This window comes from Neopelma chrysocephalum, unplaced genomic scaffold (genome assembly GCF_003984885.1).
Source record: "Neopelma chrysocephalum unplaced genomic scaffold, ASM398488v2 Primary Assembly neopelma1_23b, whole genome shotgun sequence".
Lineage (NCBI taxonomy): Eukaryota > Metazoa > Chordata > Aves > Passeriformes > Pipridae > Neopelma > Neopelma chrysocephalum.
The window spans coordinates 5,546,188-5,561,899 of record NW_020897692.1 but is presented as its reverse complement, the minus strand read 5'-3'; the positions used below and the strand labels follow the sequence as shown (position 1 = coordinate 5,561,899).

Sequence of the window (15,712 nt, the reverse complement as noted above, 5' to 3'; positions counted from 1 at the left end):
AAGAATTGGAAGGGTAAAAGTGAGAAAACTTGTAGGCTGAGATAAAGAGTTTTCGTAAGTAAAGCAAAAGGTGCATGTGCAAGAAAAGCAAAATTAGGAATTCATTCATCATTTCACATCAGTAAGCAGGTGTTCAACTACATCCAGGAAATAAGGGCTTCATCACGCAGAAATGTTATTTGTGGAAACAGACACCAAACATACTCTGCTTCCTCCTTATCCCTCCACTTTTGATGTCTGAGAAAAACTTGATACGGTATGGAACATCAGTGTGGTGAATTGGGGTTGACTGTCCTGGCTCTGTCTCCTCCCAGCTTCTCGTGCATGCCCAGCCTACTCCACTGGTGGGGCAGTGTGAGCAGCAGAAAAGGCCTTGACTATGTGCAAGCACTGCTCAGCAATAACTAAGACATCCCTGTGCTATCAACACTGTTTTGATCACAAATCGGAAATATAGCACCATACCAGTCACTCTGAAGAAAACTGGCTATTCCAGCCAAAACCAGTACAAAATGGACATCAACAGCCTAAGTAGAATCTCTTTTCAAGTGCTCTTGAACAAGAAATGCTGAGTCAAGTATAATATTTACAGAATCACAGAATATTCTGAGTTGGAAGGGACCCAAAAGGATCATCGAGTCCAATTCTTAAGTGAAAGGCCCACATGGGGACTGAAGCCATAACATTGGCGTTATTAGCACCACACTCTTACCAACTGAGCTAGGCCACTCCCACAATATAAATGAGCTCCAGTTCAGTAAAGCACTTAAATCTCAACTACTTTAAATTATTAGAAATTTAGTATCTGCAAAACAAGCAACTCCCCTAAACAGAACCCAGCTGTAGTGAAAGTTAGTCCACAGCCACTTCAACACTCTCCCTCTGGAGAGATTCATGTTAATTCTGTGCTACGCATCAAAATGTTTTCACATCATATTTATATGTCTGAGAGAGTTTAATTCCCTAGTCTTATCTACTCAAAGGAATGTATTATACAGACCTTTCTGCCACCATAGAGACCTGGAGGATTCTGTGTCGCAAACAACATGAAGCGAGGATGAGCTTTGACAACTTCCTGGGTCTCAGTAATGAACAGTTCTCTGTTATCATCCAGCAGACGGTTGAGAGCCTCCAGAACATCAGTAGGAGCCAAATTCAATTCATCTAGAACAATCCAGTAACCCTTTCTCATTGCATCTATGAGAATGCCTTGGAGAGAACAGAAAAAGTCCTAGTTGAAAATCTAACAAAGCAAATCTAACAGAAGCGGGCACTGCAGATACTTTTAGCAACCCATTTTCACTCAGTATAAATGCTAATCCAATTTATTGAAGTTGTTGAATTATCTTCTTTATGTTCAACAGGACAAGCATGATGAGACAGATGTGAACTCCAGAATTTGTTGAAATTCACATAACTGATTATCATTAATGTGCAGCTACTAACTTTATGACAGGTCATCTCTACATTGTAACAGAACAGACAAGCAGGAAAGAAGAAAAAAACCAAAAATCAACAGTGAAGTGAGATAGGACTTTGGAGTATATATAACACACCCACTCACCTTCCTTAAATACCAACTTCCCACAGGCGTCCGATGTATAACAGCCAATATATTCTTGGATGTCCGTATGCTCATGATTGTTAATCCTTACACAATGATTCCCAGTAGCAGCAGCCAACCAGCGAATTAAACTGGTTTTACCAACAGAGGTCTCTCCTTGAATCAGTACTGGATGAGTCCTAAGAGCCATAACCAAAATAGTGAGTTTGAAGCATGAGTCTTATCTTTCTCATTACAAGATGTCAACATTATCCAACCACACTACAAAAACATCATCACTTAACTCACTTGGGGTATCCAAGATCAGAGACTAACAGGATAACATAAGTAACTTTACTCCCAACTGCCAACAGCTACCCATGAAGCTTTTCATGGCATTGTGAAATAAGCAGGTTATTCTAACTGCAAATTTTTAGATTATAATTTAGATAAAACAAGGCATGGCAGTAAGATGGTTTAATAAAGCAAAAAATACATGTATAAACTCAAGTCATTCTATGATGAAAAGTTAACTGTAAAGTAGAAGGAAAATAGACATTACTCATACAAACAATAAAGGCTAGAGAAGTACCAAAACTCAATATTCAACTTATTTTTTTAATTAAAAACTTGAAACGCTTACCCTGCAGACACAACTCTGACCATGTCTTTCAGATTAAGTTTAACTGAAGGGGTTAGCACGTAACTCTCATCTACAGTAGGTTCTTTGTCCCCAGCTGAAATCCAGTATCCTTCTATAAGTATAAAACTCCCCCCTTGGGGTTTTGGTATTTGCTAAGGAAACATGATAGAAATAACAGATTGTACAAACGAGTTTCAATTTGCTAATGAAAACTACTGTTACACCACCGCAACATATTCTGTAAAAAGTAATTTTAAATTAATCCCTGAGCACTCCTGCAGTAAGCACTGACCCCTTGCCACAGAATGCAAATCACAGGAAAAACCTGACCAGATTATTTCAGGGTCATGAAGTCAGTGCCATGAAGATAAAAATGGTCCAAGAGTTCTAGCACTGAATTTTGAAGGGAATTTCCAAGCAGGATATTTGCTTTCATCTTTTTATATTCATACATATTTTCCAATAGGAAGGGGTTTACTCTGAAACAAATACCTATCCCTTAAACTGGCTTCCCCATCCCACTGCCCAGTCCTCCACGTAAACCCATGCTGGGCTCCCAGCATTAGTGAGATTCTTTCTTTCCCATTAGAGACAAAGCACAAATGTTTGCTTCATATCCCTATGTTCTCCATTCAGAGTCTAAAAATATAAAGCCTGTAAAAGCTCCTCAAAAGTCTGTGATAGCTTTACAGTTGCAGTCATTGCGTTAAGCTGCCCACATTCCACAATGCTTTAATTATTCAGACTTCCATATTTTTTCAAATCAACAAATAAACTAGCTAACATACAGACATTTCAAGCAAAGTAAAAAGCAGGTCTTTAGAAGCTTAGTTACCTACCTGCTTGAGAAGGCTTTTGATGTTGCCAGAGACTATATGCTGGCAAATTAGCTTCTGAACTACTGGGTGAGAACCTCTGTCGAGCTGTGTCAGGAAACTCAAACAGAAGCCCTAAGAAGAAGAACTATTTTCAGTGATAAAATGAAAAATAAGGAAAGAATATACAGATTAAAGAACCGTTTTTGTTCAACACTGCACTTAGAGAGGATTATCCTTTACTCAAACAACCTTTGTTGTGAACACACACTGAAACAAACACCAACGTAAGTAATCACCTCATACAGTGAGCGTGGTATGCTGCCACATGGATTAGATGCTGCAAATCTCAATGCCCTGCAAAGTGTACGGAGACTGTAGTGAGGTCTGTGGCCTGTTCCATCCACCAACTTTGTTTCTGCTTCCTTTCTGACAGACAAATAAAAGCTGCAAAAATAAAGAGTTACAAAGAGCTGTTACTGATCAGACCATTGCACTAAGGAATTAAACCCAAGTATGAACACTTCAGCTTATCTCCAACTGTTACTTTTCCTAAAAGCTCCAGGTTAGGAAAGCCATGCCAAGCTCTGCCATCTGTATAGCCAGTGAAGCGAAGCAACAGAGTATTTTTAGAACCATTATTTTTGAGAGAGCTTGATATGCAGAGAGTGCCTATAAACTCCAAGTATTCTAAACATGAGATAGTTCACCTCATACTAGGGGAAAGAAAGGCAACTCTAGATAAACACACGACTTCCAGTGGTATCATCCACAGAAACAAAACATTTTAGTCTCTCAGAGTACTGCAACAACAGTGCTCTTTAACTGGTGCCACCAAGAAAACAATTCTGAATAAAAAAAACATAAATCTCCTCCCCACAAATACAGAAACCTTCAGAACTAAGAAGATGAATGTCTACTCTCTTCCTTTTCCTAAGGCTATGCAAATTGCTGGGTAGGGAGCATTATAGTGTTTCCCAAAACAATCTAACCACAGACTACTGTTACATACTTTCTTTTTGTGACTTATTTCATCAAGAATTTAAAGATATTACAATCAACTTACTTCACAATTCCTTGTACTGTATTTTTGTTCACATTCAGGCCTCTCAGATAATCCATGATAAGAACTTGCAAGTCTCCTTCATTTCTCAATTCTTCTACATACAGTTCAGTAAACCTATAAGAATCAACCCATCAAAATAAAAATCAATCCATAATGCTTAGACATCTGACCAAATTTTAAAAACCATATTATATATTAATCTCATGGCATATATCATTTACATTTTTTTAAGTAGCAGAATACTGATTGTCAAATGACATACAAACAGATTCAAGAACCAGAGTACATAAGAAAATAAGTTACTTCTATTAATTTCAAGTAATTTATCTGAATTATTTTAACTGAAATAAAAAACTGAAAATGAACTACGGGACTGTGTTTTCTTAAATTAAAATTCTAAACAATCTGCAATGGATACCCAAATATTACAGCCTGAACACTGAAGCAGTGACACAGCTGGAGCACTTTTCAAAGTGGACTCTCTAATGATCTCTATTTTAAAGAGTGGACACTTCAGAGTTACAACCTATTCTAAGTTTGATATGACTAGCATATTCAGGTTGTTTTCTACTTTTACAAATATCCAGCTCAGGAATGATAAAATAATAAAACTTGATAATAAGCAAAGGAAAATTAGCAGTAAACACATACACAGAGAAGCTTTGACTACCTTTAAATATGCCAGTGTTTCCCATTTAGTACACTGCAGGGGCAGCTCTAGCCAATGAACGCATTTTCTAACCATCACACATACAACTTTGGGCACTCAGGAGGGAAACAGCATCAAATACTACAAGCAGATCTTTGCATTCAGGAATAGGTAGGTAGTACCAAAGAATGAATTTACCACAACTCCGATTTCCTGGACACAGTTTAGATGTTTTAAGGCCACACAGCAAATATTTTGAATATCACACATCTGCTTCACCATGCAAACCACCTTCCAAGGCTGGATATGCAGCTTTTTGCAAGGATCATCAACGCTTTTGAGTTACCAAGAGAAAGGCTGCTAAGCAGACACAAAGTACTTGTCTTTATTATCCCCATCAGGATGCTGCAGTAGCATTCCCAGGTACTGACAGCTTAATTGTAAAGAATAATCATTCCCCTGCCCCCAGTGACAACAGTCTATACTACTGATAGACCATCTGCTCATGGCTCAGCAATTTCACAGAGTATTTTCCTGATGTTATTTCATGGAAAACCTTCACCATAATGCGGAAAGCTTCTCTCACGGGCAGTAAATTTGAGTTCAGACTTATATCCTTAGGCTTCAGACAAGGCATTCCTCACTGGGTCAACTTGTGAAGCTAATCAAACTCTGAAAAAGACAGTGTCTAAGTATTTTGTCACAGAATCATTATTTCTACCTGTTTCTTATTCCTAGAGGAAGATTTCTCTTTCCAACATCTGTAGCTGGATTCATGCATGCAAACAAGCGAAAATCAGGGTGACGGACAAGAGGCTCTAAAGTAAAACAGAAATAAGAGATATGGTTAATGATAACCACAGGATATTTATTATGTTAAATAAGGTATACTTTATCTAGGCCAGCTTTCTATTGCTGCACTACCAGTTTTTTTTTTAAAAATGCCACTGTAAAAAATTTTCCGAGAATAACCCTATGTAATTTCATCAGAAGTATCTGCATCTTCACAAGCATCCATCAAGTTACCTCAACTTTATAAAGAAAAAGAATTTCAGTCCTTCAGTAGTCTGTAGAGACATCCATGCTTACTGGGAGCACTGGAGAGATCTGCTCTTGTTGAGTTCAAAGAGGCAAAAGCTACAATTTCTGCACGTGGAAGTCTCCTGAGTCAACAGTGAATTAAAACTCTCACTTTTTGCATAAAAGTTTGAAGTCTACCAAGAGCACATTGCTCTCTTTTGCACACTTTCATTTGAATGGTAAATATTCTTGACTTATTTTGAGCCATATAGGATAGGGAAATCGACTAAATAGCAAGATATTGCATAACTAAGCACAGAAATAGTACCTGTGTCTCCTCTGTCTAGTAACACCAGTGACCCAGATGATCCTTCCAATAAACCACTCAGGCACTCCAAAGTCTCTGCTGCAGCCAAGTTAATCTCATCCAGTAAAATCCACTCTCCTTTTTTTACTGCTTGTGCCAGAGTACCCTAAAAATAAGATTAATTTGCTAAATCACGTCATCACCAACTGAAGCAGTCATATGCTGGAAATACTTGGTGTGCAATCTATGGCTTCATTAGACAAATGGCAACTCCAGACCTTTTACAGCCACAGCAGTTTTACTGCTCTCTCTCAATAACAGCAATTATTTTGCAAGCCACAGAAGTCAGATGGTTATCACCACTACATCAGTTACCACTTAGACTGGCTCAAATATAACAGAATTAGGTTCTCTTATTTGTGCAATGCTGCCTGTCAGTAATATTCAACACTGTGGTGCATACACTTCACTGACACCACCCAAGAATAAAGACAGTTAATCCAAAGAAATCCAAAGACACAAACAATATTATGTTCCTAAGAAAATGATATCTTATTAATTAAAACTATATGTCAGTAAAAGTTCTCCAACTATTCATACACACACTTTTTATAGAGGACTGGTCAACATTTTACATACTTCACATGAAATTTGAGAGAATATACTCAGACTAACAGGGTGACAAGGAACAAGCACGCATAAACCTCACAGTTTCTCCTAATCACACCTAATGTCATTAGAACATATAATGGGTTTGAAACATTTAAAAAAACACTTCTGGATAAACAGCACAGATTCTTATTATTAAATCCTTCACAAGAATCCCTAGACAGAAGCATGTCCTACTGGACACTGATCGGGAAGTTTTTTCTAATCTCATACAGTTGAAATTATGATCTGACATACTGCTGGTATTCTTTTATCACACCAGTCCTAATTCCTATTATACACCATTGAATTAATGGGCTACCACAAAACATTCTCCCACCACCCATCTAACCACTGCCTCCTTTAAGCAGCACACTTTGTTTCACAGAGCTATCATGGAATATGTTTTACTTCATAGCAAGGTTCTTGCCAAGAAGTTATTTATATAATACTGATTGCAAAGTCTTTTAAATACTTCTCCTTATTCCTCCCAGCATCAAAATGCAACTCTAAATACCTCAACAAATGCAAAGAGCAGAGCATTTTCTGTCATTTTCATCTGTTGATGAGCATGATTCAGTTTAAGACCAAATGCCTCCCACTTTTCCTTCAGTGGTGAGCCTGTAAGCAAAACAAATTCAAGTGTGTACCATCAGAACAATATCATAAAAAATGTTAAACAACAGTATTTTAATCAGGCTGTTTTAAGCACAGAGATACAAAAGTAAGCTTGGCTGAGCAGCAAAAACATTCAAGTTCAACAGATGACACCTCATGAATAAAAAAAATTTAAATTTTATTGTTTTCATTTTGGGAAGGGGAGGGTTGTGTTTTAAATTTAACTGAACACTATTGACATATGGGTACAGATAATTTGCCATTCATTCTTAGCTTAGGAACAAATACTTATGCTGCACTTTGTTCCAGCATGACCGTTACCACTCTCTAATTTCCAGAGACAAAAAGACATATCAAAAAAATAAATCCAAATTTATAAACCCTATGACAGAACAGATTAACAATGAACACTTCAGTATCAATTAAAAACACTGTTGTGTATCAGTTATGACATTATTTAATATTGCACTGATTTCAGTTATTTGTTTAAAATCACTCCCTGAGCTACATCCAGCATCAAAATTACTTAAGTAACTTCGCAAATTACAAATTTCAGCTTGTCTGTATTTTAGGATTGTAAATACTTGCAATAAGTGGTCTTTAAACACTCATTTTTAATTTTTGTTTTTTACGTTTGTGGGCATTTATTTTAGTATCTGCATATTCAGAAGAACCAGTTAAAGGAAGAGTGGAGATAAAAATTCATGATTAATTTTACTTGGCCTATACTGAATGAAAGCTACAACTTCACTTGTTCGGCTGGTCTAGAACCAGAAACAACTCGATGCAAGACAAATCATCAACACTACCTCTGCCCCACAATGGATTGTGAAGTATAAAATAAAACAAAACAGACTTATTTGGAGACAAAACCACATCAAAACAAATTAAAGCACTAGGCAAGTTACTGACAATGATACCAATTGAAAAGCAAACTCTTAATATCATTACTACCCTAAAAGAGCTATAACTTTGTGTTTGGGTTTTTTATGTTGTTGTTTTCTTTGTTTTTAAATAGGATATATTTGTGAGATTTAAGGAGGTTCCATGCCTGAAAGTGATACACAAACTACTAGGACTGCTCACCAGCACAGCAAATAAGTAACTGCTGAGTGAAAACCACATGTCAAGGGCACCATAGATCAGAAAAATCAACCTTCACACTGTCAGACATAGCCGACAGCAGTGATGAGTTAGAAAAAGAAAAAATTAAACAAATACAAACCCAGTGACTATTCTAACAGCATGTTGAATGTCTTGTTGTAGACAGACATTGCATTTTTCAAAATCAGAAGAATGTAATAAAGGGGGACAACAAAAAATTAAACCCCAAACCAACACAAATTTAAAGGCCAAAAGAAATCACCAGGATTTATCTACTCTCTGCAATGGTTCAGTGCTAATGTGTGTTTGATCAGTCTCAATTCTCACCAGATGCATTTTCTTTTACTTCCTTACTAATAGCAGATTTCTGAATATGCTGCATTAGTTTTAGCAGATCATGCCAACGTTTCTGCCTGTAGCAAGTCTGAATGTGTCCCAAGAATGTTTGATTTTTCTTCCTAGAGAATGTCTGAGAGAAGAGTTCCTCAAAAGACTCTCGCAGAGGCAGCCAGATCAGCTTGTTATCCACAGGCTTGTAACTGAAGAGAAGCAAAAGAGTATTTACCTATTTACGACACAGGAATCTGTCAACTGAAAACAGAAAACCACCCCAAAACCACTTACTGAAACAACAACATCGTGCATGAATGAACCCTGGTTTCTGAAGTTTTTTACTCAACTAATGAAAAAGTAAAACTGTACATATTTAAATGCACCTCATGAGGTGATTTTATAAAGGCAGGACCACCCTGATAAGTAAAATATTTTTAATACTACCAACCACTATGTCCAGTGAATATTACATCAGTTTTATATTGAACAGCTTAGCCATTTTTTAAGAAACATTGGGTTGTGCTTCTAAATGACTTCATCACATACAGCTGTGCACACAATTTAGTGAAATTGCTCTGTTCTTCAGCAAGGACAACAAGGTTTCTGAATGCAAATATGTTTATTAAGACATTTATATTACTATGAAATAAATACTGCCAATTTGTTATGCAGAACAGACAAAATAGTGTTCAGTAACTCACCCCCCTAATAGATCTGCTGTGTCACTTTGCTGGTTCATGTTGATAACCCTCAAACGGTGTCCTTGAAACAGAAATAGAAAGCACCATCAGCTTGCGGGTTTATTCATTTGTTGTTTTTTTAAATTATCTTCATGTAAGTTACAGTCTTCCCACTTTATTTACCTGTAATATGAGCAAGGTACTGAACAGTTGAGGTTTTGCCAGTTCCTGTTTCACCAACCAAAAGCACTGGCTCTCCTTTGACAACACACACTGCAAGCTGTTCAATCAATACTGCAGATGGCCGTGTGGCAGCAAAGGTTTGTTTTGCTCTGAAAAAACAAAGGAAGCAATTCAAAACTAAGATTTATCATGGAGGTAATTTTAAGTTTATTATTTCTTCTGTGTTGTGGTTGAATTTAGGATCTTTTTTTTTTATTATTATTATTACAGGTCTGAAAAAATTGTTCCAAGGTATCCTTTTAAGATATAAATTTTTTTCAAGATACAACCTAGAAATTCAGGATTCCCAAAGAACTTCCTAGAAAATGGAGTTAGCGACACATACTACAAAAATCTTCCTTTACAAAGATAGATTCATCAAAATTTTATTGTAACAGCTGTGGATCCACACTGCTTTGAAGACACTCTAGTTCAAAGAAGTTGACAATCTTCATGCTTTGGCTGCCAGAAGTATGATGCAAACAAGCTCAATAATAGGCAAGGTAAAATTCAGATCACAAGAGAAAGAACTCTCACATTCCTTCCATTAAAGTGAAAATATCCAGTTTGCATTTTTCTTAACTCTGTGACTTGCAGTCTATTCTATTCTGCCACAAAATATTTCAATTTACATGGAAACTACAAGATACTCTACCTCTGTGCAGTGAGAGCCTGTGTTTGTTTCTTTATGAGACGCACTCTTCCAACAGAGACTTCTTGTTCCCGTATTAAAATTTCTGGTTTATAGAGTTCACAAAAGAACTCTACCTGTGAAAAAAGAATCAACATTTCCAATATTAATATTGATTACATCACACTAAAAACACCCACTCTGCAGCAAGCTAATTCTTCATGGTAAGATTCTATATTTTGCAGGTTTTACATACTCATCACCAAAAGCACTGAAGGACCTCAAAAGTGTTTTTATCTGTACAAACAATTTTCAACTTAATAACTTGGTAACAGGTCTATGCCACTGTATTTCTACACTTCATCTACTTCCATGGTAGTTCAACTACATAAACTTGAACAGTTATTTTAACAATAAACAAAAAACCTCCCTCAAAAAAGCCCTTTGGGTAAAAAAAAGATATTTTGCCATTTGCATGCAAAGAAGGACAAACATGGAAGTTTCAGGGATCAATCTTTCATCTTAAAGTAACAAAGAAGGGAATTTTCTTCACAAATTTCTATACTCAGAAATAGTTGACAAAGAATTTAGTTTAATTCTTCCATATATAGAGCATTACTAGGCTCCAGAGAGGTACTTGATTTTGTAATCAATGATTAAAAACAAGTAGCAGTAAAGATCAGTTTCTCTCTGATCTCTTTTTTCAAGTGATTAATGTTCACAGAAAACCACCCAAGAAGAAACACATTCTTCACTACTCAGTGCATCCAGCAGTATCATGTTCTTAGGCAGCTGTGCTGTTCCAGCTGTGTAATCCTTCTTTTGCAGGATGAGCCCATTTGCTCTGAAAAAGGTTCACTGGAATTTTTACAGGAAAAAAAAAAGGCAGCTGAATATAAAACATGAGAAAAACAGATCCTGGGATAGAAGAGAGAGCAAAAATAGTGTTTGTGACAGAGAGGTGGGTATAGTTTTAAAGAAAAAATAGCGTAACACATATAAATTAAACAGTAGAAAAATTGCAAGCCATAGAATACTAGTAATAAACATCATGTCAATTATAGCTCAACATACCTTTTTTTTGGAAATGTTTAGTTTACTTCCAATAACTTTTGCCATTTTCTGTCTGCTCCCTTGGTTGGACAGCATAGCTGTGAAACAGTCCAATGCCTGTCAAGAGGAAAAACAACTTCTTCAACACTAGTTTTGTATGATTTGATCTCACAAGCACCATTTTAATCTAAATGAGCCCAAATCCAATCCAGCCATGGTAAGTAAAATTATTTCACAGTCCATATATAGACTCAAACAATGGAATTCAAAAGGATGTAATAAGAACTTCTAAACTCTGTAATGCAGTGGGTTTCTACCAAAAGTAAAAACCTTTCAATGCCCAGAAGCTATTTTTAGATGAATGTACCAAAATGGATAAAGAAGCAACACTGTAAGATCTCGCATCTCAAAACTGCCTCTGACTGATGCACACTGAAAAATTCCCAACCTAGAATGTAAAATGATGCATAGGAAAGTAGAAACAAAGCCTCATATTACAATTAAAAGGAAAGAACTTAAAACCTTTACTCTTGTTCATATGGAATCCCAGCTCATATCAGCTGAAATTATTTTGTAGTATGTTGTTTGTATGGCAGCAGTAAATCTTTCAGCACATTACTGCAAACAACCTTCCTAGTAGCAATGAAGGCCTCTGATTAGACAGATCACAAACATTCCAACTACAATCCAACTGCTTCAAACAAAACTAAATGTAAATTCCCACCTCACGTTCCCAAATAGAGTATTTTGTGAGACAATGCTAGAACTTGGGTAAGCGATTTCTGGATGAAGTCTTACCGCACCTCCTGAAAAATATTCACGGCTGTGGTTGAAGAATTACTGTCAAAGTTGTAAGCAATCCTGCTGCACCAATTCAGGAGGTCTCTAAAAAGAAAAACCACAAAGATTTGGTACAAACAAGTCAAAAGACACAGCACCTTCTTTCATGTTCAGCTTAGGTCACTACATCATCTTCTGGCAGTTGTACACGTAGTTCTTGTGCAAGTTGTACACAGGAAGACACATAAATGGGATGATAATTCTGAGCAGTAGCTGAACACATAAAGACCAGCAGCTTTGCTTTCAGACACATTTCTTAGAAATAGATAGCACACACTCAATTAAACCATAAAGTAACTATGAGACTAAAAGGTATTAAAAAATGCAAAAAGGTATAAAACCCTATTTTTTCAAAATATAGATTCCTTATGAACAGCAAATCTTCCGAAAGATAAGAAAAGGAAACATGTAATTCTAGAAAAATAAATGTTGTTTTAAAATTACTGACATTCTTATGCTCCACAAAAATAATAGGCATCTAGTATTTACTGACTAAGTCACAAAGCACTACTGGTTACAGAAATTCTACATGAGTAGAACTGACATTTGGTATGAGAGGAAGAAATAACTGAGCATCAAGCTACATTTCATGGTAAAAATTCTGAAATTAATACTACACTACAAATCTGGTTATTTTCAGTCATCTGTAAGTTAGAATGCTGTGAGTGTTCAATATAAAATAATCTAGACAGGGAAATATGTTCAATTGCTGAAAATGTTATCTTCTAGCTCCTGTGAAAACATTATACAGCACATTTCAGTTCTTAACTAGTACTGATACCTTGTGTTAAAATGAATTAAGATTTAATTCATATGGCTTGATACCTACTGAGCACTGCATATAACAAAACCTACTTTTTTTTTTTGAGGAAAAAGTGTAAGTACTGCAAATAGGAAGTTTAAATAATCCAGACTGAGTTTCTTTAAAAGACACATTAATCGTTATTTTAAAATTAAAAATTTTTTTCTCCAGTTTTTACGAAATTCCAGTTTTTCAAACTTTAATCATTACATTTAAATAAATTAAGAAAAATAACAAAAAATAAGCCTTTCTATCTCTGTAGCTAGCTGACTTCTAATAAACATAAAAGAAAAGACAACCTTAGAGATAGTTCTCGTCCTTCCAGATTTTGTTTCCTATGTTCTGATCTCGATTCTGATGAATCTTCTGGTATATGACTGGAGCCATAACCACTGTTTTCTGATGCCTGATACTTGTCTCCTGTAAGGTCAATGTAAATGTCCAGCAAGTGATCTGTTACAAGAGCAAGGTTGGGATATCTCCTTTGAAGGATCTAAAAGAAGAAACAAAACAAAATCAACAACAACAAAAAAACAACCATTAGCACTTGAAAGAAACCACTAGCCCCCCAAGTTCTACTAGGAGATGCTTTCAATAGATACCTAAGCTAGGAAACTACACCAAACTGCTCTCTTGCAATCTCTCATCTGAAGAAAACAGTAATTATTATGGTTTGTTTGATATCGACTTTGATGCCAAAAATTAAATTTTGCCAACTCAACTCAAATTCATTTAATACATTTGCATAAATACCAACAGGAAAAACAAAAGGTATTCAACCCCATCAAATCCAAATCATGATCATACAACTCTACAACTGATAATAGAAGTTCATACCTCTTGTCCTTTTTTATAACTGTATTTATTTGAGCATTCATGTTGTCTATTCGCTATGCTGACAAAGACACATTAAGGGGCTCATTTTTCTTCTGTAATTTTCTTTCGGTTCTCTCTACTAAAGCTTGCCAAACAAAATATCGCTTGCCAAAATTACTTTTCGCAGGCACAGGCCAGGAATATTGGTCCTACCCTGCCAGACTGATTTTAAGATTAACAAGAACATGTGTCTGTTTTCAAGACAAGCGAGTGGGTATTCTCTAACCTCGTCTCTTCTATTACTACTAAGAAATCTTACACTGTTTAATTTACATGGTTTTGTGACTTAAGCTACAAAGTTACAAAAAAAGAACAAAAAGAACATAGTGCTAATGGCACATTTAGCACTGAAGCCTCCTTTTTTCCTGAGGTTTTGATAGCCAAGCTTTACTTTAAAATTGGTCCTTTCTGGAGGTCATCTTTCGCATCAAGTTTGGCCAGATAAATGTTTTTAAATATTGCAACTCTGAGCTTCCCACATGGATCTTTTTCTAGCTATAGCACACAAGTGTGCATATCTCCATGAAACCGTCTGCAGAGGCCTCCCCATGCATCTACGTGCTTCCCCTCCAACAAAATCTACAAGTATCAAATAAATGCTGTTCTTGCCCCATTCCTAACAATTAGCTGACAAATGACAAAAAAGGAAAAACACACAGATATTTAAGGTCACCCATAACTGTGCTGGCTGCTGAACAAATCCAAAAGAGTGAATAAATTCTCCTAGAAAACTATCTTCTTCATTCTAGAAAATGCAGCACGTTCTCCTCAACTCTTCTGGTAAAGACTGTTCACCCCCTTTTCCCTTAGGCAAGGTTCTTACAAAATCAGATCCTATTCTGAGCTCTGTATCACAAGGAGAATCTCCAGAGAATTTTATTTTCATATGAGTCCTAGGGTCCTTTAATTTTCTAAAGAACTAAACAAAGCAAAAATTTCCCAGAGATGCTAACAGAAGATGTCAAGCAGTTATTTTTAATTGATAACTGACCAACTATTTTCCAACTCAAAGCTTAGATCTCAAAACTAGATTAAGATCAATTTTTCTTGTTCTCTCTGCTTTTAAATCTCTATGGGTTAATAAGTGACAAAGTAACGTGATTCTTAGAGCCATACAAAGAAGAACTATGTTAGTCAGAGCAAGTTCCAGGAATTTCTGTTCAATTCATTTCAAGTTTTCATGACAAACCGTCCATTTACTTCAAAATTGACAGCACAAAGCTGAAATTATGACGGCATATTGTGGAACTTGAAAATACTATTGAAAAACATTCATTACCCTTAATTGAAACTATTATTCACATGCCACAATAGAACAACATAGACCATACCTCCTTAAGTTCTCCTTTGCTCATGTTATCCAGATGTATTTTTGTCCAATATTTGTCCAAAAGAGCAGCATGGCTGCTTTGCTGCCTGTACCAACCTCCACCACAACTGAATATCCTAATGAAGAAACACAGCATACTGAGTGTTGCTGAAGAACTCAATATTTTCAGTGCATTCCTTTACATCAAAAAATACATATTGCTGGTACAGCATAATGGGCACGCATAGATGACACTGTCTGTCACTGTACTGTCACGTACCCTACCTTGCCTATCTGTGCTTTTCAAATTGTCTGTTCTTTTACCATAGTGTTTTTCTCACTGTAGTGCATAATCTCCTTAGAGATACTTTCAGAACGACAACTGACAGTAAATTAAGTCTATTAGAAGCAATATACAGAATCCTCTGGGCAGAGAGAAGCCTAACAGAAGTGGCCTGGGAAATATCTTAAAGGACCTGTGATCCATTGCAGATATATAGGAAAAGCACCCTTGTCCCCTCCTGTAGTGGGTTTCTGTGGCTAGGTTTTGGTA

The 15,712-nt window shown here is 36.2% G+C and overlaps 1 protein-coding gene across 2 annotated transcripts in view; it reads right to left on the bottom strand.

Moving 5' to 3' along the window:
• The window catches only part of MDN1 (midasin AAA ATPase 1), a 96,047-nt gene that overhangs the window by 63,959 nt on the left and 16,376 nt on the right, over positions 1 to 15,712 (bottom strand). For both annotated transcript variants that reach the window (XM_027695308.1, XM_027695314.1), the window contains exons 9-25: positions 15,182 to 15,296; positions 13,274 to 13,467; positions 12,136 to 12,217; positions 11,354 to 11,449; positions 10,304 to 10,416; positions 9,610 to 9,758; positions 9,448 to 9,508; positions 8,741 to 8,952; positions 7,209 to 7,312; positions 6,065 to 6,209; positions 5,438 to 5,534; positions 4,068 to 4,181; positions 3,301 to 3,448; positions 3,026 to 3,136; positions 2,187 to 2,338; positions 1,565 to 1,743; positions 1,001 to 1,209 (exon numbers count right to left, since the gene is read on the bottom strand). In XM_027695308.1, coding sequence (XP_027551109.1) covers positions 1,001 to 1,209; positions 1,565 to 1,743; positions 2,187 to 2,338; positions 3,026 to 3,136; positions 3,301 to 3,448; positions 4,068 to 4,181; positions 5,438 to 5,534; positions 6,065 to 6,209; positions 7,209 to 7,312; positions 8,741 to 8,952; positions 9,448 to 9,508; positions 9,610 to 9,758; positions 10,304 to 10,416; positions 11,354 to 11,449; positions 12,136 to 12,217; positions 13,274 to 13,467; positions 15,182 to 15,296 — 2,281 coding nt within the window. The remainder of the gene's footprint in view (positions 1 to 1,000; positions 1,210 to 1,564; positions 1,744 to 2,186; positions 2,339 to 3,025; positions 3,137 to 3,300; positions 3,449 to 4,067; positions 4,182 to 5,437; positions 5,535 to 6,064; positions 6,210 to 7,208; positions 7,313 to 8,740; positions 8,953 to 9,447; positions 9,509 to 9,609; positions 9,759 to 10,303; positions 10,417 to 11,353; positions 11,450 to 12,135; positions 12,218 to 13,273; positions 13,468 to 15,181; positions 15,297 to 15,712) is intronic.